Here is a 26,002-nt window from a genome sequence, read left to right as displayed (position 1 = left end):
CACACCTCTCCAGCTCTACTCCTCCCGGTCTCCTTCTGAGGGTTACAAAGGCTTATGCTAGTTCAACCTTCAGTTTCCCACCTGTACGGAAGGTCATGTTATGCAGGGAACAATGACAATGTTTGGAACACTTCGTCAAGATAGATCTCTTCTTCTTGCAGAACGTATCAGAAAATTTCTATTAAAGCAGTCCCTGAGATTTCATCTTTAGAATGTTTGCCTTTTGAAACTTTACTCCCAAATGGAAACGAAATAAATGTGCCCTCCTAATTTGGTTCTGTGGAGTTAGTTAGACATAACAGACTCAATATAATTAACTAGACTGAAAATTGTGATGTCTCCAAGAAATCATTGGTCATTCAAAAGAAGTTAGTATTTAATATATACCCTGCACATAACTGCTCCCATCAGAAAATTAGGGGACAAAACCAGCAGCATATCCGCCAGTGCAAAGAGAGCCCCTGAGAATATCATGAACAGAAGAGTTACCAGAGCAGAGGGGTGGGCCAGTAAAAGTCAGTCTTCAGAGAAAGTGAAGTCAGAGGCTCACAGACAGAAGCAGACAGGGAGGAAATCCTTCCAAGCTCCCAGGAGAGCCTATGCAAAGGCATGGGATTGGAAATGCAGAAGTTAGATGCTGGGGTGGGGGGGGGGTGGTAGCGAGCACAGAGTGGTAGCAGGCATCAGTATGAGCTAGCGAGGCCACTCTGGAGTGGTGAAAGTGTGACCCAACGGTAAACTCCGCACGCAACACACAGGACTTTGACATGACAAGAAGTCCCTGGAGTTCCTTCGTCAGAGGTATCCGGATAAAAACAGTGCTTATCAAGCATTATTCTAGAGTTTAAAATAGAAAAGCCAACTGAAAACTTCTAACAGAAAAAAAAAAATCACAAAGCTCCTTACATTTTCCTGCTAATTCGTAACAGCAAAGACTTCCCCATTGGGCGGACTGTATCGAGACCTAGACTGTAAAGAGAGGAACGTATCACGACCAGAAGCTCATGGCGTTCTCCCTAGGTTGCCATTAGGGCATAGACTGAAGAACTGTGTCATCCTCATTCACCTTATTTATTTTGTCCCTGGTCTTAGTGTCTCATTTTTGCTTTAAACGCAGCACAGTAGCTATTTCCTAAAGCCGGCAATTCCACGCAGCATAACTGGGTAGACAGAAGAAAGAAAATAATCTCTTCTTTGGGGGACACCGGGGGGGGGGGGGACAATACTGAAATGTCACCATTGGCCTGACTTCGTATAAAGGATACAGCTCAATTTTCAATGACACAGCCAACGCCTGTGCACTGCGTAGCTTCTGAGACCTCACCAGATCTCCTAACTAAACTAGGCTATTCTAGTTTCTTTGTTATGTTACAGACGTGTGTGTCCATGTATTTTTCTGTCCTGAAAGCAGAGACTTGGAAAAAAGCGTGATAAAACCCAGTCCTACATTTTCTATGGCAGGAGAAGGAACCCAGTAAACACAAACACAACAGAGCACTTCCTTTTGTTGACAACCTTATGATTTCCCCTTAATGCATTGTTTAGAATAGCAATTATGTGTCATTTCCCATTATCCTACACACAGAACCACCGCCACGCAGCCCTTGCTTTTCCTTCCAACAACCGATCACGGAGAATCTAGAAAGGATTCACGTGCTGGTGAGACATCTCAAGACGGACAGCCCAGAGCCCAAGAGCTCTGTTTATGTACGGAACAGGTGTGTGGCCAGGCAGCTGGGGGGAAATCACCCCTCCACCTCATTTCTGCCTCCCCGGTTCCCCTCCCTCCCTTGCAGTGCTTCCCTCTGGGTTGGGAGGGAAAGCAGCTTTGGAAGAACCTTCTTTTTCAGCCCGTTTCCTCCTGCCAGAGAAGACTGGCTCGCTCTCAAGACTGCAAGCATTTGACCACTGCACACAGCAGTGAGCATGTCAACTAGTTTTATTCCCATCCCTCGCTAGGGAATCGGAAAGCCAAGGGCACACTGGTGATTTCCCTGGTTTTATGGCTCTCTACTCCCCCCAGGCCTGCAACACATTTTTGGTGCTTGTGTTCACAGTGTCCTGGCATCTGCAGTGTGGGAAACCCGAACTGAGAGCCAACAGCCCCAGAGCTTCTCCCTATTAAAATGTGCAATTGGATTTCACATGCGTGTTTCAAACACCATTCAAGGCATGATTTACAGGCCACTGTCTAGCCCCACAGCTGTTTTTTCATCCCCCAGACTTAGTCGTTTCTAGGAATCCACCACTCAGCTCCCAAGCAAATAGTCCTCCCAGTTTCAACCTCTTCAGTCATTCTTAGGCATCCAAAACTATGCAAGACCTATGGTAAGGACTCAAGAAAATATTTATTAAACGAATAAACTATTATTCTTTCCATGGAATTATTCATTCATGAGAACAGCCCATTTGATGCCTTCTTTCTGTTTACCTACCTTCTAATCAAGTTTTTTTTTCATCCAATTAAACTAATCACTGACCCACTGATAAAGTTTATTTATATGTATTAAGAACAGTGCAGGTCCAGTGACTTCTGTGTGGGCCTCACTAAAAGAGCTGCCACCAGGGCTTTCGCAGTTGGTGTGTTCTTTCTACAGAAGGGAAAAGAAAAGACTTTTATATATTGCAAATTATCTTCCTGTGGTGGACTAAAGACAGTTTGTGTTTGGCAGAGTTAATATCCTACTATCGTCTTTCCGTGACCACCCACCCCAAGGTCCTAACCCAGTCTCACTTCCAAAACACTGAAATCACCTCTGAAAAGGTTAGACCTCAGGCTTAGGGTTATGGTTGGTTCAAACCCATGCTGACAGTATCTTCTAAATATTTGGTTTTAAGCTGTCGGAGGACCAAAATGGTACTGTATTCATTTATGATTCTTCTGTGCAGAGCGCAGCTCTTGGCCGAGTATGGACTTAGGTCGAGTGAGCGGTCGGTAGGATTCCCCTGCCCTGTGACTGAGGCCCGCCTTTCAAGGCAGGAGGACAAAGGAAAAAAAAAAAGGACATGACATTGAGAGAAATGTCCCAGGAAAAGCCCTTGGTGGAAATGGTGTGTGGATGCATCAATTTCACCCAAATGGTTCTGCAAGTATAGCTTCCATTTTAGAAGAGAGCAATTAATTAAAAATCATGTGAATAAAGATGTTACAATCCACATCAAATGACATTTTGCCCTTTGTTGCACTATACCGATCTTTTCCAATGAACAGCGTCTCAAGGTGCAAAGGGGACATCTTCTGTCTCCTTTCGCACAGGCTCCCTGCCCCACCCCCTATCCTCCCAGCTAAGACTCGAAGTCTTCCGAGAAAACCACAACATGCACCCGGCTTCCTCCTACACTTTTAACCACTACACAACAGTTGAGATTCACTTTGTTACAAGCCTCAGCCGAAATAACAAGCCTTCCTGGTTAAGCCAAGGTCCTTTAAGACAGGAATACCGGTAAGGAGCTCTTGTGTTTACCATAGCGCCTGATGGCTGGAAAGGCGAGGCCACCGAGTTCTGGAACCCAGCAGAGGCAGCTTTAGCCTCAGGACTCGCCTTCCCTTCTCCTCCCACAGCTGTCTCTTTGCAGACCTCACGAAGGAAGATTACTCATTTACTCTTTGGATAATCTCATAATCAGGCCATGTTGACATGCTGAGCTGTCAGATCTTCAGGTTACCTGAAGAGGCTCTCTTTTTAAATCCTTACATTAAAAATAACCCCAAATTCACACTTGTTATCGATGGCCCGCAAAGGCCAAACTGCAAAGGATGAAAATTGCAGCAATAAAATGTCCATTTACTCAATACCCACCATGTGTCAGGTGTTGTGTAGGGCATTTAACATGGATGCTTTTTCTCCTTACTCTCAAGATGATCAGTGGAGGTAGCATCGTGATCCAATTCTACATGAGTATAGAAGCCACGACTGCCCAGGAAAATACAACTGGCATTGAGAGAAGTCAGACTTGAAGCCAATCCTCCGTGGCCAAGAGCCCATGAACTTTCCTTCCAGTCCACTAAGCTCCTCCCGAGAACGGAACAGCAGACCTTGGGAACAGTGTGTTCCCAGGCTGGGAAGAACTCGAGCGGGTGGGAAACGTCTGGTTACTGGAGGGGCAGGGAAGCGAGCAGCTCTGGGAGCTTCCACATGCCCAAGAATCTGCACGCTTCCGCCGTCCTAAGCACCTGATTCTGCAGTCCCGAGGCGAGCTGAGCACTCAAAACACTTCTGCTTCTGGGTCTGGTCAAAACAGTAAGCTGTCCTTTGGCTCAGTATGTCACACCGGCAACCCCCCCTCAACCCCACAGCTTTGGGCCAGCAAGGAGACCCCTCCATGGCTTTCTGTATTTCTGAAGCTCCAAACCTGGGCAGTTAAACCCTCTTCCCAACTGGTCCTTAGTCAACATCCTTTGGCTATCAGGAATCACCACGTGACCCCTGAATCATCCTGTGACAGAATCAGACAGACGTGCCGCCCCACCCCCCGAATTCTGTGTAGCCTAGTGTGGTACCCCAAACGTTTCATGGCACGTGTTTTCTTTTTGTTTTTCGGGTTTTTGTTTTTGTTTTTTAAGAACAACACAGGCTATAAATAAGTAAGCAAACAAATAAATCTGCCTGGTAACCCATCCACTTTCTTGCTCACAACCACAGGGAAGACTCCAACACTCGTCCATCCACACGGAGTGCTCTTTCCACAAGCAACGCTCACCCGAGTCCAGACTGACGTTTCCGCCATGGCACCGGACACTCACCACGGGCACCTCACCTCCCGCCCCAATTTCTATAGTGTTTCAAGCTTTCCACGTTTCTTCCTTCACTTGAACCGTCACGGTTTTGTATTAGGTTTTCCTCTAGAAAGAATGACTGGCCACTGATCCCAGCCCCCCGCAGCCCTGGGTGGTTAGCTAGGACTCGGAAGCCCATCGTTACCGTTCGAGTCTTCCACTTCTTCGGCTGGGGTAGCTTTCTGGGAGGAGTGGTGAGCGTGTGAGGAGAGCAAGCTGACAATCCGTGGCCTGGGGAGGGTCAGGGCTTTTCCGTGGACCTTGAGGGAGTGTTCCTTCAACTGGCTGATTGTCATGGTGGAGAATGAGCACCAAGAACACTTGTAGGCATGTTCACCTGGAAGAAGACGGCGGTAAGGGGCAGAACAGGAAGAAGAGGGAAGGGTATAAGGTGGGGTGGAAAACAAAATGACATAGTTAATGCGTGCGAGAGAAGTGTCTCTGAAGCTTCATGGTCTCGGAAGCCTCACAGACCAACTACCCGCCCCTTCCCACAACCACAGTGCTCCTCTGGGACTGAAACTCTTCGATGAGCTCCATCATCAAGTGACTGGGTCCCTTTTCATTTCATGCTCTACTTACAGGGACGAGCCCATGGACTGATTACCCAACAGGGAGTGAAACCAAAGGTCTACGATCCCTCCTTCAGAATGGTTTCCCAGTCTCTCGTTCTCTCTCTCTCCACTAGAAATGACCATGTCGGCTTTCGTTCAAGGATGCTTTTTAACATCTGCAGAATATAATATGCTTAATTCTTATTCCAAGGGCCTATCAGTGGCTTTCCAAGCACAGGGTTAACTACGTGCCAACTCCATTGTGCTATTTTCATTCTTCGCTTCTTTGCTGACTATACATCCCCTCGATGCCACACATCCTAGTTTGTTTGTTTTTTTGGACCAGTTCACAAACCTCAGCATAAAACTCCATGCCCCTGCCTAATCAATAGTGCAGAAATGGGTAAAAATAAGTCTTTTTTTTTTTAACTAAGAGAGAGATAGTTGCATATGTATAAGCACGTGTGTATCTCCAATATTCTTTGAGAAACAGGACGTTTCAGTAAAAGTAGGCACTTTTATTTTAATTATTTTTATACCACGGAAACACAGTGACCAAATGAGACTATGGTTCACCTTTGCCCTAAGTCAGCATTTAAATTAAGTGCACTTTAAAAAGCCAGCTTGTGAAATGGGCACGCCTATGTTGTTGGACAAACACTGGTTTGATCGACTCAGAAAAGCAATTCTGCTTTTTCTAACAACAGGCTTTGAATGCTCATGCTTGCAGCTCAGGATCTGCACTGCTTGGAGTTGATATTAAGAAAATATCCTTTAACACATAGGGTTTCCAGCCATAAGAAAACAATTAAGTAAATGTGGACACAGCTTTCTTGATGGATGATCATTAAAATAAAGTCTTGAAGGGTTTGTAATAACATAAAAAATAACAAAATAAAACAGTGATACTGAGAAAAACAAACAGAAAGGCACAATGTATTTCGGATTAAATTATAATCACTACTGTTAAAAATAATTATAGAGGCAACGGTTGAGAGGAAGTGTTATCAAATGTTAACAACAGTGGTCTTTAGAGAAGAAGATTATGGGTGACTGACTCTTATTTCTTCTTTCATTTCCAAATTTCCTCTAATGAGCAGAGTTGTTTTTTTGTGTTTTTTTTTTTTTACATTTCTTTTTAAGGTGAAATTTTAAAACCAGAGGAGAGGCAAGAGAAGAAAGTAGAGGGGAAAAAAGGAATAGAAAGGACCAGTAGCAAGGAAAGTTTCATGGGCCAGCGAGGAGGAAGTGCGGACAGAGCTACAGAGCAGGAAGGAGAAGGTAAACCTCTGCCCTCGCTCTGACCCAGCGGAGATGGGTCTTTCCCCGCCATCTTGAAAATGGCTAAACGTCTTCACATGTGAGGTGAGCGCAGCATCCCAGATTCTGCACTGAGCCTCTGCTTCACCACGATGACTCCCAGCGTGTGTACTGCCAAGAAAGCCTTGAAGAGAACCTTGACGAACGCAACATACTACAGCCCAAGGCGGAAGAGAAGTTCAAAGTCAGATGACCCGAACAAGAGCCTCAGTCAGTCCCCAGATGTTATCTGGGGGTCCGGATAATGCCCAGTTGTCAACAGTGGTATCTATTACTATAATAAATATGGATATATAGAATATTATTTACCATATAACAGAGAAATATACGTGTTCACATATTCATGATTGTATAGAACGCTACTGCCCTCCTTATTCCACTTTTTAATGTTTTAATGCCAGCCCGGCTGCATGAACCTGGTTGGGTAGTGGCAAGTAGCACAACCCGAGAGAGCATTCAAATCCAGATTATTGGATTCGTCTATGTGACGTTTACCCTTTAAAATAAAACAATCCATCTAGAATAGACAAGATGAGTCAAGCGTTTTGGAAAATGTACTGGCTTTCTCCAAGCCAAGCCATTCTCAGTATTTACTAAAGGCCATGACACGGACACCAAGGTTCCCAGGTGTGCAGAGAAACAAACCGTACTGCTCCCCCTCTCTTTCTGGATGTTTCCTTCTCACCAACCAGCGAGCACAAAAGGCCAGTGTGTGTGGTCAGCTCAGTGCCCTGGAGTCCGCGGGCGACCTCTGGTACTCTCTTAAAGTCCTTCCCACAGGCCAAATCATTTACCCAAATCCCACGGCTTACAGTGCTTTTGACAAAGCGGAGACCTGTGAGAAAAACTCCCCAGGATGGTGTCCCAGCTGAAGAATTTACAATATGCACACACGTTACAAAATAGTGGTCTGAACCCTGAAGTCTCTTACTCTACAGCTTTTAGTAGACTTTTCCTGAAAATATAAAAATACTAACAGACAAACAGAAGTCCCTACAGCCAGTCTCCCTGTCCCGTCTGCAGCCCAGTGGGGCTTGGGGCATCTGGATGGCTTCAGGAGTTTTACTCCATGAAGCCAGGTCGACAGGACCCAACATCAGGAAAGGTGGTCAAAACCTCTGAGAGGGCCACTGGGTGCTGCGAGTCAGGCTGACAACACCACGGAGAGGCTCCCACGCCCTCCCTGCATCACACCTCTTTCCTGTCTGGGCTGAGCTTGGATCTGCTACCAGCAGGCGTCCTCCGTCAGAGACCAGCAGCATCCTGTCAGCGAGAAGGATGCAGGCTTTCGTTCTCAAGCTGAATTCCTAGTGAATGGGTTATATGGCCTTGATCAGGTCACTTCATTTTTGTCTCCACCCCTGACACGGAGGGGGACACCACCACCTACACTTCCGGACCGTCATGAGGATTAACTAGCGTGATGAACATAACATGCTTGGCGCACAGCCTGGCAGCGAAGGGATGCTCATGACAGAAGCGCGAGGAGATGGAACAGAAGAGTGACAGAGACCAGCACGGCTCCCGGACACTCACCACCCCAAGTCATTTCTTATCTGCTGGAAGGAAACGCATTTAAGGATATCGCATGAGAAATCTTACATGTCTTGAGAACTCTGTCCCTTTGAACTTCCTCAAGATTACACTTTTATTTTAGTTGGCAAGTATCTTCAGTAGATGCTAACAATTCATACATTTCCATTAGAAAGGCTGGGTAGGGGTGCCTGGGTGGCTCAGTCGGTTAAGCGTCTGCCTTCGGCTCAGGTCATGATCTCCAGGTCCTGGGATCGAGCCCCCGCATTGGGCTCCCTGCTCAGTGGGGAGTCTGCTTCTCCCTCTCCCTCTACCCCTCCCTGGCTCATGCTCTCTTTCTCTCTCAAATAAATAAAATCTTTAAAAAAAAAAAAAAAAAAAGGCTGGGTTATTTAGAAATTGCTCTAAAAACCGAAACCTGTCAGTAACACATATCAACTATGACATGGGTGACACGGGCTCGTATTATTTTGGCTTCAGGTGATTCTATAATTTTTCTTTATGTTTCTTCATTAGATTAAAATAGAAATGAACACGCAACCATGTCAAGAATAACTTTTTCTTATGTGCAGGTAAGAGATTTTGAATTTCACTCAGGGAAGACCACAGGATTTCAAGTTCAGAGGACTCGTGCATCAGAGAGGCCAACTCACCAGCGTGAGCCTTGAGTATATGTGTTTTCAGCCGGCTGTTATAGGAGGACTTGAAGGAGCAGAGTTTGCACCGGAATGGTTTATGGTGTCCGTGGTGGGTTTGCATATGGCGATCCAAGCTTGATGGAGAAGAAAAATAAAGGAGAGAGAAAAACAACAGGATTAACGACTACACACATTTTCTAAATGCCCTTTTCCAGCAATCCCATTTCTAAGCTGTTCAGTCATTTTGTTACTTCCCAAGGATGGTGCTTACCCAAACCAAAGCCAACAACAACAAAAATGACAAGAGTGGTTGTGCCTGCTCAAAGTGAAGGGAGGCTCAAGGAAGGAAGAGATCAAGAGCCTTTTTGGATTCAGAGATATGGCCGTGGGAACAGGGCATAGCAGACTCTCATTACCCCTTCCCTAGAAGCCTGTATAATCGGAAGAAGGCATCCAAAGAGAAAAGATAAAATATGCAAGTTTTCTGTGAAGTCTGCGAAGAGCACCTATCAAATAATCCCTTAACTTATTTCAAATAAACAAACAAACAAACAGGAATTAGAGAAATTTTGCATGTAAAAAGGGCTTTCCTTTTAAATCTCAACTCTGCGTTCCTGGTGAACACTCAGGAGGGCAAGGGAAGTTTCAAAGTAGTTGAGCTCCTTGCAGCGGGCTGTCAAGTCAAACTATAGAGGCCCCGTGCAGGTGGGTTTCAAAGAAGCCATGGGATCCAAAGGCCACTCATCCCTTCTGATAAACACCACCATGTTTGCTGTACTCAGTCTTCCACAGCAACTTACAAAGAAGTTATTTAATTATGGTGGGCTCCCAGTATTTCATAATAATTACTAGCCTAAAAAAATAATAAATCTCCCAAACAAGGTGTGGGAAGGACTTCTAATTTGTACCGGTACCCCAGAGAACCAGATTCCATTCTAAATGACTCATCTGGGAATGGTGCTGCTGACCATTTAAACATAAAATGTTGTCCTGCGCTCCAAAGCAGCACTTTCAATCGCCTCCGGACATCTCCTTCTGGGTGTCCTTCAGCTTTCTTAAACTCAACCAGCCCTAAACAAAACCATCGTTTTTTCCCTTCCAGAACAGACGCTCTCCCTCATCTCCTTGCTTGTACAAAGGACACCACCGTTCTCAGTCAACCAGACAGAACACCCAGGTGTCATCTAGATCCCTGCTTCCTTTAGCCGTTCCCAAAGTTCCATCCTAACTTCCTGGATCGCCCACTACTAGTGTCTCCTCATGGTTTCTCCCATCTTTCTTTTTCAACTCAAGGGCATGTATGGAGTCAGATGGCCTGGGATCAAATCCCAGCTATTGCTTATAAACCGTGTGGCTTGGGCAAGTTATATAAACCTCCCCACTTTTCGTACCCACAAAATGCAGACAGCAGTGGGAGCCTACTCCATCAGGCTGACTTGAGAATAAAGTGAGATAATACCTGAAGGCACTTAGCTCACTGCCTGACGCACAGTCTCAGGAAATGTCAGCAATTGTGACCACTCTACTCATTTCAGAGTCTTCCTTTTGCTGGTAATGTAAATTACGAAGTCTTAATTCCACATTCAAAGACTCCAAATATGGTCTCAAGTCTTCCAATGTTATCTTCCACTTTTCTTTTACAAGTAACTTAAGGATTAGTCAGACTGGACCGCCAGCTGGGCCCCCATGAGCCTTGCACTCCGTTCCACAGGCTTATGCTCGTCCCTTCCACCATGTTGTACGTCCTTTCCAAACTATTCAAGTCCCATCTTCTGACTTTCAGACTTGACTCAAATGCTCCCTACCCCATAAAACCTTCCCAATTCTTCCACAGTCGGTGTAACATTTCCCTTCTTTGAAACGTCATAGCATTTTACTGATAAATTTTTGGAAGACATGTGCCTTATTTTGCCTCATTCGTGTGCTTGCTGCATTTATAACTCCCCTAGCCCCTAAACTCCCATGGCCTCTTCATCTTTATAGTCCCCCACCCCCCCGGCACACTGCCTAGCACAGGGGGTATCCATTTATTCTCAGGGATCTGTTGAGACTCTACTGGGTGTCAGAAAGGACAGATGCTGTGGAATAAATACTTCTTCACAAGCTTTACGTCAGCGCATGGGTCTGACGACAAGGACGAGACATTAGGCTCCGTAGAATTCAGGGTTTGTAACCCATCCCACCCTCTGGAAAAGCACTGCCTCCTCCTGCCTTTCGACAACTAACCAGCACTTAATCTTTCTGAGAAGCAAACAGCCCAACATGTATTTTCAACCATCCTAAAAATAAACAGCATGTCAGTCTTACAATCGGTCACCTCCATCCAAGATGGTGGCACACATTTATTGACCATGTTCTCTCTCTCAGACAGTTCCCAGAGAAAGGCAACAAAAGTGGTTTCTTCTTAGAACCATCCCCCTTCCCGTCACCCCCAAAAGCCTGTCACAATACTCCAAATCTACAACTCCAAAGCTGTGATGGGCCTCGGGCCGCTCCTTCAATCTCTCTGTACCTCCAAGAGTCTCTTGGCATCAGTCACTTCCTTACTTTTCAAGGTCTTTTTAAAAAAAATCTCAAGCAATGATTCTTCGGTCACATGAGGGAATAGTCCTAATTTTACCTCCTTAGCCCCTTAATCTCCCAAATGGAACCTGAATTTCCTCAAATGACGATGAGGTTCTGGATGAATGTTTGACAGATACACCAGTAAATTCATCTACTTTCTGGTCTTTTGTGCATCATAGCAGCGCCTCCAAAATGCGCACTTTTTAAAAAAGGCATGTATTTGCCAAGTCTAACGTTAAGCAACCTCGTGCTCTTAGCCCCATTTGACAGGCGGGGTGACTGAGGCCCGAGGTAACCTAAGCAGCTAAACAGCAGGCACGAACCCCTGAGCGGGGCTCCCGGACTCCCCCACGCCTCTCCCCTGCTCCAGCTTAGCTGCCTTCCACTAGGACACCTCTCTCCTCCCGGCCACCCCCTGCAGGCAGGCGACAGCACTTACTTGTGCCTGAAAGCAGAAACAAAGGAACAATACTGGCAGCTGTACTTGTCCTCGCGGGTAAACATGGCCAGGGCCAGATGGCTCCTCTCATGAGAACGCAGCCCCTGCATGGACATCAGGACTCTGTCACATTGACTACAATGGTATCCCCCCGGCCGGGTTCCATCCTCCAACATTCCATCAAGCAAGCAGTGTTCACCATCCACCCGGTCCGCCAGGGCGCCACTGGCATCTTTGGCTGCTTCCAGTCCATCCAGGAACAAGTGGGAAGGGTCTTCGGCCTCCTGCTAAGAGAACCACACACACACACATGCCCCACCAACAAAATAAATATCCATCATCATCGTCTCCAGCTCTCCTCCTCTCCCTTCATTCTCCCAAATTCATCAGCATCTCCTGTTAGAGCTTCCTCCCCTGCCTCTCTGGCTCCCCCTAGAGGGAGGGCAAACCCGCTTGCTCTTCTTCATGCAGTGCTGGTAATTTGAGGGCAATATGTCCGGGCATAGGCTGCTACTGCCTGGGAAACATGAGAGAGGGCTCTCCCACCATGAAGACTGTTCACTCACTTCTCTCCCATCTTAGAAAGAAAATCCAAATTGCCATCCCACCTGAACTGACATAAAGCAGGGTTAGGGTTATGGCTCAGAGAAAAGAAAGGAAGGAAGGAAGAGGGAGAAAAAAAAAAAAGCAGAGTAGTTTGGGCATCTAGGAGCCGTGGGCCATCCTTGGGAAACACAGGGAAGGGAAGGAGCCTGCCCTCTGCCACCCATGTTCCTCCCCACCCTGCATATGGTGACTTCACCCCTGTAGGGGTGGCTGCTTAGAATCGACTTAAAAAAGTGAGGAGCAGCCTGGATTTAGGACACTCGTGTTTGGAGGTGACTCCTTAGGTTACTGATTACACACGAAGAGCTGCTCTGTCTCCCTCGAGCGACTCCAGGAAACGAGCCTGGGACGCACCACGGTGGCATGGACGAAGCCGACCGCCGCTGCCCCCGGAGGCCACTGCTCTGCTGAGAGCCAGAGGGACTTCGGTCTTGAGTGAAGGAAAGCAGAGACTTTATGTCCATGCTATGTGGGCAAAACAGGACACCAGATCGAGAAGGGCCGATGACAAAACGTATTCACACATCTACAGAGGAAGAGCCGAGCCCTGACCTAACTAACATCTCTGCCCAAAGTTCAGTGCTTAGCCCTATCCTGGCAGGCAGGGATGGTGGCTCGCTCACTCAAACAGTGGCTGCTATCAGGACTACGACGTTCAAAACGGGCAGCCTAATACAAGTCGGGGGAGGAGGGAAGGCACTGACTGGTCAGCGACATCCGGGGACCAGGGGACAAAGGAGCCAAATCAGGTCAAGGGGTTCTCGGGGCCTACTGTGACTTGAAGGCTTGTAGATTTAGATGTTTCTTACGCTCCTCAGAGGACCCAGGATAAGAGGTAAAAGATTCTCCTGGGCTCCCTGCACCGTCAGCCAGATGAGAACAGTAAGAAGTCAGGCAGTGGGAGGAGCAGAAGATGATGGGAACAGGACCCACTTGATTCCTCTCAAGAGCTCGGGCAACTTGGAAGAGCAAACACCTAACGGCACTAAATGCAGAACAGAAGGGCGACCCAAAGCCTCCTGTACCGAGAGGCCCGGATCTTCCGTTTCCACCAAACTATCCGCGTGGAAGGCAACCAGATCGAAACGCGACCAGGTCGAGACACGAAAGATGAAGAGGGTCCAACCTGCAAAAAAATCAAAACAAGCCAGACCGATCCAAGCACAGCTCAGGAATGCCCACGTTCTGGGCCGCCCTTTCCTGAGCTGCTTTGAGCAACGGGGGTTAATCAGTAACTCGCACGGCTCACACACAGGGACGCTCATGCACACGTCCCCCCGCCCGCGTCTCACCTTCACGGCGGCGGACACGGCCGGGACGCTGCCGTACTGGACGTGCTTCCGGAGGTGGTTGCAGATGGCTCGGAGCGTCGGATGCACTTCCACACAGAATTTACACTTGTAGCCCACCACCTTCCTCTCCTTGATCTTTGGCACCTCTTCTAAGTGACCAAAAGGCTGGTAAAATACAGTGGTAGCCATCAGTACTCCGAGCCCGCCCCGGCACGCCGGCATTTACGCTCGTAGCTTACTAGCAGGTTTTATTTCAAAGCGGATTAGCAGGTTAAAAACCAAGGGAGAGAGACGGGAGTATTTTTACAGAACGAATTCGTCAGAGCCGTGGCACGCTGCCTACTATGCAAAAGTCTCTGGAGCCCAAATATGTTACAACTTGTGAGCAGAGAAGATTTCTGTGGAGAAGCCTCATCGTCACGGCCACGGGGTTATGTGGTTTTCAAACCAATGTCACCTACGCAGGTGAAACGTTGCATAGCTACGCCATTAGCGAACGTCTTGACCGGAAAAAGGGAAAAAAAGAAAAAAGAAAAAAAGAAAAAAAAAATCTACTCCTGGAGATGTCAGGTCCATGTAGCAGACACTGCAGACCAAAACCATGGCTGAGAGGTGCTAGTGATACCAAGAGACGGCCCACAGCTGCCTTAGAAAGAGAGCGAGCGTCGTCGTGTAACTAGGCCTCAGATAAGGCTACTTGGCAGAAGGAGATACACAGAAACCACCCCAGCCCTCCCCTGGGGAGCCTTGGGAGGAGTGGGAGGGAGGGGAGCGGGGCCGTGGAGAAGGGTGAGCATAGAATGGGGGATAATCAAGCTCGAAACGTTTAATTGACTTATTGAGCTCTCTGGCAAGCTAAGTCACTAGGAAGCCTGTAGCAGTCTGGCTGGCAACGAAGACGTGCATGTGGGTACCAGTGACGAGAGGCCTCCTGGGGGAAGGGAAATCAAAACATAGCCTTACCCTCTCTTGTTTGAAATCTGCAAAAGCACCATCTGCATATTTCTGCTTGCTCAAAAGCTGTTTCCTCCTCTCCTGACGTTTGGCACGCTTCTGGAATTCCTCATTGTGAATGTTCAAGTGTGAGGTCAGCTCCGCTGTGCTTTGCAGTTTGCTATCACAGTGCTTACACTGGTAGGCGGGGTTCTGCAAGCGGGGGCCGCCGCCCAGGATGACAAAGTCCCTCTTCAGGTCCCGACTGTGGTGGTCAGTGTAATGCATGCACAGCAGCTCGGCCGTGCTGAAGGACAGCTTGAAGCACTTGATGCAGCGGAACGGGAGCCACTCGATCTCCTGCGCCTCACTTCCCTCCACCTCGGCTTTCTCGAAGCTGCCTCTCTCCTCCTCTTCCATCAGCATCGGCTTCTCGTGCTCGTCCGCGTAGACGGCCGTGAAGTAGCCCCCCAGCTTGCTGGCATGCTGCTTCTTCGGGAACACCCCCGGGTGGCGCTTCATGTAATGGGACACGATGCCCTTCTTGCTGAAGGACTGGAAGGAGCACAGCGAGCACTTTTTCTTCTCCACGGCCCGCCGGAGCTCCTCGCTGAGCTGCGGGGAGTCGTCCTTGGGCGGGGACGGGATGATCACCTTGTTGGGCTTGTCGCTGATGGTCCGGGAGGCCGCCAGGCAGTGGGTGTAATAGGCATCGATGTCGTGGCGCTTCTGGTAGTGGGCCGCCAGCCCTTTACGGATGGGGTTGGTGTAGGCGCACAGGGCGCACTTGAAGAGGTTGTTCTTGCCCTCCGGCTGGGCGCGGACGTTGTTGTGCTTGATGCGGTAGTGCCTGGCGATCCCCTTCCTCGTGGAGCAGAAGTACTTGCAGAGCTGGCACCGGAACACAGTGTGCGAGACCAGGTGCGAGGTAGAGAAGTGAGACGTGGACACGGGCTCCTCTCCCACCTCCTCCTCGGTGACCGAGACCTGGGAGGGGCTCACTTCAGTGGTTATCTCGGGCTCGAGGGAGACTGGCAGCTTCGGGGGCGACTGGGAAAAGACATCGAACTCCGGCTGATTGTGGTACTTCTCGTAGTGGATTTTGAGCTTCTCCAACGTGCCGTGCGTGTATGGACACAGCTTGCAACGGTAGGCGCCGTACCCTTGCTTGAAGATCCGGCTCGTCTCCTCCACGTCGTTCTGGGCTATGTCGGCAGACTGCTCCACGTCATGCACGAAGTCCTCGGCGGTCACCTTGATGGCCGGGTGTCGCTTCTGGTAGTGGGTCAGGACGCCGTGGATGCGGGTGTTGATGTACGGGCAGTGCCTGCATTTGTAGACGGCTCCTGGGTTAATGTCGATGTCCTGGGCGAAGTCGGCCGCCTTCACCTTCATGCCCGGGTGCTTCTTCCCATAGTGGGTAAGAAGGCCGTGCAGGTTGTTATACTCAGACTGGCACACCGTGCACTGGTACGGGGTGGACGATATGGCCGGGTTGGCCGAAGCCAGCTGGATGCTTTTCTCTGGGGAAAGCCTCGCATCGTCTGGGCATTCGGCGTCCTGCTCGGGGAGTGGAGTGGGCAGGCTGTTTTCACAATTCACAGGACCCACCAGCTCTTCGGCGGAGGGAGGGAGGGGGTTCTCGATGGCGTCTTTCTCCTTGATGATATCCAGCAGCACCGACTCATCACCATTCATGGCCCAGGGGTGGAACGCCTGGTAGTGATTGGTGATGTCCCAGATGGACACGGCTTCGAAAACACAGTCTCTGCATCTGTATGTTTTGGCTTCCGCAGGCATCGCGAGAGAGGGAGGGGACGGGTCCGGCCCCGCCCAGAGTTTGGTCGCCATGTAAGTGTAGTCGACGTAATGCTCTGGGTGCCTCCTTTGGTAATGCAGGAGCAGACCGTTGGGCTCTGTGTGCGAATAGATGCACCACTCGCAGTGGTAGCCAGCTTCTATCAAGCCATCTAGAAATGCCCAGCGCATGATGGACGTGACCGTGGCCTTCAGGGCAGGGTGGTCTTTCTTGATATGCTTCCTCAGTGCATAGAAGTAGGGGGAGGTATACGCGCACTGCCTACACTTGAGCGCTCGCAGCTTGGCTTTGTCCCGCTCCACGCTGGAGGGGGCGACGAGCACACAGCTGGCAGGCTTCTTCTGGTTCCGGTCACAGAGGCTTCGGATGGTGGCCGTGTGCTGCCGGATCACGTCTGCATTGGCCTTGAAGTCTCGGTGCTTCTTCTGATAGTGAATGAGGACACCTTTGACCGTCCGGTTGCCATAATCACAGTGCTGGCAAAAGAACATCTCATTCTCCACAGGAGGGCCGTCTCGCTCAGAGCTGCTACGGTTCAGCTGTTGCATGGGGGCGGGTGGCCGAGGGGAGCCTTGGGGCCCCTCGGACCCTCTCATCATTGCAGCTGTGGGAGGAGCCTGTCTGATATATTTGGCAGTGACCTTTATTTCTGGGTGTCTTTTCTGGTAGTGGACAAGCACTCCCACAACTGACCGATTGCTGTAGGAACAGTGTTTGCAGTAGTAAAGCTCAGTACTGAGGTCTGGTGGCGGGGGTTGTGGGGGGGGTGGGGAACCCATGTTGGACATTTTGGGAGACATTGGAGCACCCACCTCAAATGATAATTGAGAAAGGGCAGAGCCCCTGTCCACAGACACCATTCGCATGGTTTTCTGGATCCTAAAGTAGGAAGCCTTTTCTTCCGGGTGTTTCTTCTGATAATGAACCAAGACAGAATGCATGTTGGGGCTTGCGAACGAGCACACGTCACAATCGTAAACGACAACAGTGTTAACTGAGGGGTCCTTCTGATTTTCACATTCTGGAGTAAAGGTCTTTGAAGGAGTGTTTTTATTAAATGTAGCTGGCAGACCGCCACCGCGAGCCACGGGAGTGGAAGTTGCCATGCTCTTGGGGGCCGAATTCAGAATCTCCCTCAGTGTCTGGGATTCCGTATTCAGCCCTTCCTGCTGCTCCACAACGTAGCTGGAAAATATCATCGCGTTGTTAATCTTGACCGTGGGATGCATTCTTTGGTAATGCGGCATCAGGCTTCGGACATTCGGGCTCGTGTAGGAACAAAACCGACACCGGTAGATCAGGTCCGAATGGTCAAAGTTGAGTACATTCATGGCTTCTGGGTGGTGTTCGCCGTAATGCTGCTGTAGGTCTTCGAAGTTGGTGTAGTCAATGTAGCACTCCAGGCACCTGTACACGGCACTGTGATCGTTGGGGTCCAAGATGTACCTGAAGCTGAACTTGATGTACGGGTGCATTCGTTGGTAGTGGGTGCTGACACTCCGGGCAGATTTGTTGTTAAAGTCACAGTGTTTGCAATAGTAAAGCCTTCCGGAGTCACCGAAGTCCGTGTTCTCGCTGTTGTGCTCGGTCCCGTAGATGGGAGTCTGGGTGTTCAGCAGAGCGGTGTTGGAAACCTGGTGATCTTTCATGTTTGTCGAGGAGCCGTAATAATCCTCTTCATCTTCAGAAAGCGTGAGCTCAATCTCAGCCCCGTTGGTGGCGTTGTAATCGTGGGCGATGCTTCGGAAGCTGGGCTCCTTCTGGGGCTCACCGGCATCTCTCGCCCAAATCTGCTGGGCCGAGAAGGCTGTGGACACCTCCATGACCGGCTCCGTCGGCTCTTCCTCCCGGTCCAACTCAACCTCTATCTCCACTTCGTTGTCTTCCTCCTCCTCCTCGTCGTCCTCCACATTGATCACCGCGTCCTCCTGCTGTTTCGTTTGGTTGATTTTGCTCTGTAGGTTGCTTGCGATCTCGTCGATCCTCGTTCTCTTCTTCACGGGTGACAGATCGAGGGGAAAGTCATTAGCGAGCTTCCTAGAGGCCTTAGCTACAAAATTGTTCTTGGAGGACAACCCAAGAATTGAGGTCTGACTTTTCTTCACAGTGTTGCTGGAAGAGGGGTGGCTGTCTGTCTCACTCTCCAATGGCAGGCTTGAGGGCTGCCCCTCGAATTTTGGCAAGTTGTCGCAGAACGAGTGCTTGTGTTGCTGATGGACCCGTAGCCCTTTCAGAGTCGTGGTGGAATAATTACACATGGTGCATTTGTAAGGGTGCAGGGGTGGGGCTGGCACGGGCGGCTGTGGCTGCTGCGTCGGCGGAGGCTGGGGCTGAGGCTGGGGTGGCACCTGGTGGGGGGGCTGCGGCTGAGACGGAGGTGGGGGTGGTGGCGGGGGCGGGGGGCGGCGGCTGTTGCTGCTGCAAGGGATCCAGCAGGACTCCCGACTTTCTGCCGTTGATGCTTGAGCTCTCGTAAGACACGACGCCTTCGTTTAGGGAAGAAGAAATGCTTTCGCTCTGGGAATTCACAGCATCCCAATCTGACGTTGTACCCGTGTGACACTGTTTGTGAGCCCCGAGTTTCAACGAGCTCTTGCAAGTAAACGGACATTCGTCACATTTGTAGACAGCGGTCTTTCCGGACAAGTGGATGTTTTCTATGTGACGGGAGATGCTACGTCGATGCATAGTGAGGAAAGGACAAAAGGGGCACTGGAACCTATTCATGAACCTTCTAAACGGAATCCCCTTGGTCTCCAACAACTTGTTGCCATCTGAGCCCATCAGCTGCTCTGCAGACATGCCTGATGTCTGGTGATCCAAGGCATTCAGGCCATTCTCGCTGTCTATCTCATTCAACTCGTCATCAGAACTGGAGTCATTCAGCATGCTGTTAGTTTCCAGGTCAGCAGAGGAATTGGTCATGTCGGCCATTCCGTAACGCGATCTCTCCGCCAAGTTAACGAGGCCAGAGTTGTGAGGGGACTTCGGCTTCATCTGAGGGTAAGACACGGGGGAGAACTTGGAAGCGGACGAAGAATTGGGTCTCATGATGGAGTTGCTGACGGAGCCCCGGAAGTTGGAGACGTTAGCGCTGGGCATCTCCCGGCTTGCAGCATTCATGGACAGGTAGGTGGAATTGGAAGTGGGGCTGGGGGCGCTTTTGTTCTGCACGTCGGGGAGGTTAGTCCCTTCTTGCTGCTGTCGGAGGCTGGAAAGGATCTTGACCATGCTGCGGTGCTTCTTCATCATGTGGTCACACCAGCGCTCTCGGCGGGGGGTCTGGTAGCTGCACCACTCGCAGCAGAAGTTGCCTCGAGACTTGGTCAAAGGCTTGACCATGGACTCTAAGATGCTGCGCTCCACGACCTCTGCTGGCAGTTCCTTGCAGGGGTCCTGCAGGGACACGGGTGGGACCACGGGGTCTGGCATTGGAGCAGGGGCAGGGAGGGGAGCAGTGGTCTCCTTCAAATTGTTTTTGTGATACATCTTCTGATGCTTAATTATTCTCGCCCTCCTCGGTGACTTGTATGTGCAAAACTGGCAAGAGAAGACCTTTCCAAATCCCTCGTGCATCATGATATTATAGTTTAAGGATCCTGGAACAGGGGGGCCCGCCGAACTCCCTTCAGCTTGAGCTCCGTGGACCTTCCTTGTGTGTTCGATGAGGAGGTTTTTTGACCTGAAGTAGCGTACGCAGAACTTGCATTGAAAAAACTTGTTTGTTGGTTTGGGGTTAGGGGCAATATGCTGACCGTAATATCCTGGACTGTGGCCATAGTAGCTTCCGGCCCCCAGTGCGGTTGCATTTTGACCTAAAGAGAAAGCATCAGGTAGTATAAGTGAGAACAGAAAAGCAAACAAAAGAGAATTGAGAAATTCCATCATGCAAAGCAATTTTTCTTTTCAATTCTTCTTCATTAATACACATCACATTCAAAAGTCCTAACATCTCAAGATGAGGCCCTGAAGAGTATTAATGAAGCACTAACGAACACACACATAGAGCTTCTCACAGATGAAGACGCAGTGCTCAGCTTTAGAAACGATACTCCCCTCATCTCCCCACTAATGTGCCCTACAGCTATAAAAAGACGGCATTCCACACACCGCGACACTCATTCCAGAACTCTGCAAGATACGATCCTGTTCTCCCAATGGAAGGGAAACTAAGAGACATAAGGAAGCAAAAAGGACAATAACACAGGACACTCAAGAAGAGAAACATGATGCCCCAATCGCAAAAATGGCTCGCAGAGAGCAAGAAACTCTGAAGCAGCCCCACATACCAAGACCCACAGCTACAGGCTGAACCTAGGAGCGTGACAGACTGTATCAGATATGCCGAGGATCGGCGAAGACCTACCTGATAAATCCTCTGCGATCGCAAATTCGTCCTTTATAGAAGAATACTCCACCTCCGTCTGATTACTGGCATTCATGGACCCGGACCGTGGCTCATTAGCACTGTCTTCAGCAACATCAGTTGGCTGCAGAAATGCCGTGTGCACATCCTGAATGTGCGCCTTGAGGTCTTCATACGATGGGGCTCTGAAGTCACAGCCATCACACTGCAGCACCTCCATGATCCGGGCCTACCTTCTCACATTAGGAACCTGCGACAGAAGTCAGAACACAGCACCGTGAGAGCTGCCCTTGTTGCCTCTCCCAAGTCGACGGGGCTCCAAGTCCATTAACAGAAAAATCTCTAGTATCGGCCGATTTCTCTCACTGAACTTTGCCAGTTGGAACACCGGCCAAAGACATGCAACCAGACGTAATTGGGATTGTCCTTGAGTTCATAACTTCAAAGGGGGGAGGGTCCAGATGAACATTTTCCAGTTTGATATAAGTACATCTCCAAGTGCCATTTGTCAGGGAAACCCCTAACAGTTCAAAAGTTTTAGTAGTTTCTGAATTTCTTGATAAGTCGATACTGATTTTGATTCTGGCTTGGGCTTTTTTTTTTTTTTTTTTTTTTTTAACTAGAACCTTCTCGGAAGTAAAGAGGATGTCTGTACTGAAAAAAGGACAAATTTCAATCTTCGTTAGCTGTTTTAATATTAGAACACTGATGTTTCATCCCCAAATGGTAATATAGTATTGAATCTTGGACTGGTGGTATAGAGAGCTTTTATTATGCCTTTTATTATTCTAGTATCTTAACTGATACTGGGGTACGCCTCTTTCCTCCTTCCCACAAACAGTTTGGTTGTGTGTGTGTGTGTGTGTGTGTGTGTGTATGTGTTTCATAAGCTGAATGGTTATTTTGCCTTTTACTACCTACCAATTATAACCTAACAGCTTCTCCAGTCTAATTAGGTCATAAACTATTTCTCATGAGATTCTCCAACCACCAACTTCAGATGACAATCCAGTTTCTAGTTTAAGGTTGCACTTTGGTGCCTCGGTTTACATTAAGGTAACAGACACAGTTTTGAAGAGGGACTTCTAAGTCGTGACTCTTTCTTTTCCTGCGGCTCTCCTTCACAAACATGAAGTGTATACTTGCCTGCAAAAAGCCATAAACCTGGGGTAGAATAAAGCAAAACTTGCCCCAATTACCTTCATTCCATTCTTCACTGTGTGACCGAGAAACATAGCTTCACACTAACTCAATGGAGAGGCTCATCATTAAGCAGTTAAAAATGTATTAGAAGGTGTAGTCTGTCCCATCCGTAATACATTTCTTGAGTTGAGATACCCAGTTATTATCTTCATCAGTGAGTGACTTCACTGAGCTCACCACAAACTCTTACAGAGTCACTGTAATCTAGAACCAGAAGTCCAAGAACTAAAACCAAAGCCAAATCTTTCTATACTTGTACTGTACAGCAACTTTCAATACCTTTATGGCAAAAGGTAAACTGTTTCTGCAGGAGGAACAAAGTCGAGTAATACGTCAAATGTAGAGAAAGCAGCCATGGCGGGTGGATTTTCTATGAAAGAATTCTCCTGCTGATAGCCTGCTAAAATACCTTCTGGCAAGTCCAGCTCTAGACAGACTGAGCTCGCAGAGTGAGACACAGATATTTACCTCCTCTTCTTTCACCCAGCAATTTATCCTTTTTCAATAAACACTGAACTGTGCACCAGAGTCTTTTCAGCTAACTAAGTCTCAATATTCGAGATACACAAGCTTTTATGCCTAAGCACCAACCCAAATTGTGTGGAAGAGGTTGCTATCAGCTCTGGATCAAATTACAGCAGTCACTGAGGCCCCACCCCACTTCTCCTTTCGCACAGTCCATTAGACCTGAAAACAAATTTTTCCATGGTGCAGACGACTCCTGCATTTAGAACACTTCACAGAAAAAAGCAGATCATCCAGTGTGCACTCCCCATCCCCCAAGCCTAGCCCTTTCATCTCAGCCAAACAAGCCACAGCTCTGCTGAATGTGTTTATCACACTTTCAAGAGATATGAGCTCCTGCGTCACTGAAGCTCTAAGACTCACTAAGCTGCCCTAGTCCTCTGAGCTTTAGGAGCAGCCATTTTAGCTCAGAGCTTCTCTTCCGTGCACAACATGGCTTCTCTGGGATTCTGCTAGGCTGACAATCAGAAATGAGCAGTAGAAGAACAGGCTGGGCTCCTCCTATGCTCTTCTCCTCTCAACAAAGAATGAACTGTTTTCATTGCTTTCCGAAAAGCAGCACCTTTCTCCTCCTCAAATGTCATTCACCAAGATCTCCGAAGGTTCTTTTATCCCATGATTGATAAGCTTGTTCGTTAGTCCCAGAAGAGCTAACCGGTTATTGCAGGACGATCCTGGACCAGACCCTGTTCTACAGCAGGATTTGGGGGTGGGCTGGGGGGACCTCCAGAATGCCTTGGCTTCTTGGGAGTCGTCCTTCCACACACAGAAGACATACCATCCGACTCTGCTTGCCAGATTCCAAAGTCTAATGACCTTTGTTAATCACCAGCCAGTCTGTCTGCATCAGCGGACCCTGCCAACAGACACACCCTTCAACACAAAGGCTGTAGCTATTCCTTTTAAAAGAGGTTCTCTGAAAGCTCCATTGTGTAGCCCGAGAGGAAAACAAAATCTCTTCCCTTCAAAACTTCAAGCCTTTAGAAATAATGCAACAAAAGGCTTTCTGCTGTGTGTCTTTTGGAAATTTTGAGCCTGGTTTGCACAACATCAACAAAAATTATGGTTCTGCACAAGGAAAGCAGGGCCCCTTCAGCATTAAGTCATCCACCCAGACATGAAATTCATCTCTCTATGCAGTTCTCTAATATCTTGGTGTCTTCGGAAGCTGTTATCAAGGATTCTAACTTCGCTGGATGCAAACACAAACCAACAGTCTCCTTGTTCTGCTACAAAGGAGATTAAAGGGTCATGAGATGAGGAAAAAAAAAAAACCCACTGATTTGGAAAAAGAAGAGATGATGAAAGTGATTTCCTAATGGGTTCTAGCTTTAATGTTGTTGCAGTCTCTACCTCAAAAATAGCTCAGAGCCTTAGAAGAGGTTAATCTCCAGGCTGCTGAGAGAACCGGCGTCAGGTACAGCGGAGGGGCCTTCAATGTGAGGTCTGCACCAAGCACGGAAAGGAGGACGGAGCCTCCTGTGAAAGCCATTCTGCCTTTGTGTGCACAGTTCTCCTGAAGACGCTGACAGAAGAAGAAAACCGAAACTTCCAGCATGGCCTCAACAAGCAAAGACACAGAAACTCGATGTGTTGATGAGACCGAGGCCACGCACACGTGCAAAAAGTGAGAGCGGGGGGAGAAGAAAGGAATGGGGGAGCACAGGAGACAAAGAAAGCCAGACCCGAGGATGACCCATCCATCAACTAGACTATGTTTTCACAGCAGATGGTAATCCTCTGAGAAACCCACAACCAGGGGAAAGAGGAGAAACAGCTCTGTGTATCTGACTGCTTCACCCACCCAGAAAGAGCAGCAACCCTCAAAGACAGCTAGATGCCCATCTGCTCCAAAATTATGATTTAAAGCTAAAAGCCCTGATCTCCTATCTACTTACTTCATTTAAAAATACTGTCATAATGAGATTAGCAATACTTTTTTTTTTTTTTTCCACACTGACCCAATCAGCAAAATCAAAAGCAGAAGAGGAAGCTTCGGAACTAACTAAAAAGAAATGCTATTTCAGAAGGTCATGGGGTGAGTCTACAAATCAAACAAGCACCCCCATGTCCGAACCCCTCCCCCCCCCCAGGCAGTATTCCCAGGCCCCTCAAGGTCAAATAGGCATAGAGGACCAGACTCTAAGCACCAGCCACGAGGAGATGTGCTTGGGGACTATGGATTCATTCTCTAATACCCTAGTGCCGAACGTGATCAGTCCTCCCAACACGCACGAAACTCCCCCAGACCATGCGAATTATTCAATGCTCTTCAGTACCACTTATTACCCATGGCCGGTTTGTTCCGTTTCCATTTCTACTTTGGGGATGTCACAAGGTGGGGTTTGGATGAGAACCCCTAAATCCAATTCTCCGCATCTGACAAATGCTTGAAGACATCCGTTAAAGAAAACCCAGAGATCTTGCTCCAGATCTGGATTATACATTTGAGAAAGGGGAAAGGGAGAGTATGGACACAGGCTGCTTCTCGTTTACACCAGCTGCACACCCACTTTCTGTGTTCAGGGTCCCGGGGAGCCATCATGCCTCAGTGACGGTGAGAGGGGACAACCCGCAGCTTCACAGTGTGTCCTTCTCCCGCTCACAGCCCAGACGTACCTGGAGAGGGGGAGGCACCCTTGATGGTTCACGGTGTTCTCACCACCCGGCCACCATCAACCCTCGCCCAGGGCGGCTTGACGATCACTGTTCTCCAGGCGTGCATAAACATGGTCTTCAAGTCAAAGTCCCAACTGTCTCCAGGAAGTGCCCGAATTAAAACCTGCAGGCCTTGCCTGGATCGAGCCTGTTCTCTGACTGAAGGACTGCAGACCAGAAATAAAGCTGGGAAGCGCCACGGCCACAGGGATTCAGCGGCAACTAATTATAACCTTCAAAGCCTTTGAGAAATAGAACCAGAAACACCATAAGGTGCTTTTCCTCTGTCCACTCCAGAAACCTAGTTTCATTTCTAAGACACTGAGCTCCCCAGTTCTCCTGCATCACAGTTCTAATAAAAGGTCTGAGTTCGCACCTGTTGTTTGTGCTTCTCCTACTTTCCAATGAATGGAAAAACCAATTATCCCAGGACTGGTAGTGGAATGCATCAACTCTGGAATAGTGCAGCTAGAAAGTCAGAAACATCAGGAACCTGAAGATCACTCTACGAACGTATTTGCAGATCGGAAACAGCCGACAGGGTGAGGTCAAAGAGCTGGGGGCGGGGGGAGGGTGTTCGGAGGTTAGCATTTCTAACGGTAAACCCCAGCACTGCCATGGTTTGGGAGGAAGGAAGAATTTTCAAGCTGAGGATGCAAAATGGGGGGAACCCACTAACTCATGCACTTGGTGGAGGTGGGTCGCTACTCTGACAACAAGGGGTGTTCTCCATCACTACTTATCACTTACCCTTATCACGGTCAAAGTGGGAGT

At 48.7% G+C, this 26,002-nt stretch overlaps 1 protein-coding gene across 1 annotated transcript in view; it reads right to left on the bottom strand.

The window, feature by feature from the left end:
• The window catches only part of ZNF462 (zinc finger protein 462), a 133,329-nt gene that overhangs the window by 58,140 nt on the left and 49,187 nt on the right, over positions 1 to 26,002 (bottom strand). The window contains 7 exon segments of the mRNA XM_057313646.1: positions 4,923 to 5,114; positions 8,838 to 8,956; positions 11,827 to 11,930; positions 13,725 to 13,889; positions 14,688 to 18,879; positions 18,881 to 20,291; positions 20,843 to 21,092. Of these exon segments, the coding sequence (XP_057169629.1) occupies positions 4,923 to 5,114; positions 8,838 to 8,956; positions 11,827 to 11,930; positions 13,725 to 13,889; positions 14,688 to 18,879; positions 18,881 to 20,291; positions 20,843 to 21,062 (6,403 nt within the window). The 5' untranslated portion in view covers positions 21,063 to 21,092.

This window comes from Ursus arctos, unplaced genomic scaffold (assembly GCF_023065955.2).
Source record: "Ursus arctos isolate Adak ecotype North America unplaced genomic scaffold, UrsArc2.0 scaffold_18, whole genome shotgun sequence".
Lineage (NCBI taxonomy): Eukaryota > Metazoa > Chordata > Mammalia > Carnivora > Ursidae > Ursus > Ursus arctos.
Note: the sequence above shows the minus strand (reverse complement) of the source record. Positions and strands in the feature narration are given on the sequence as shown.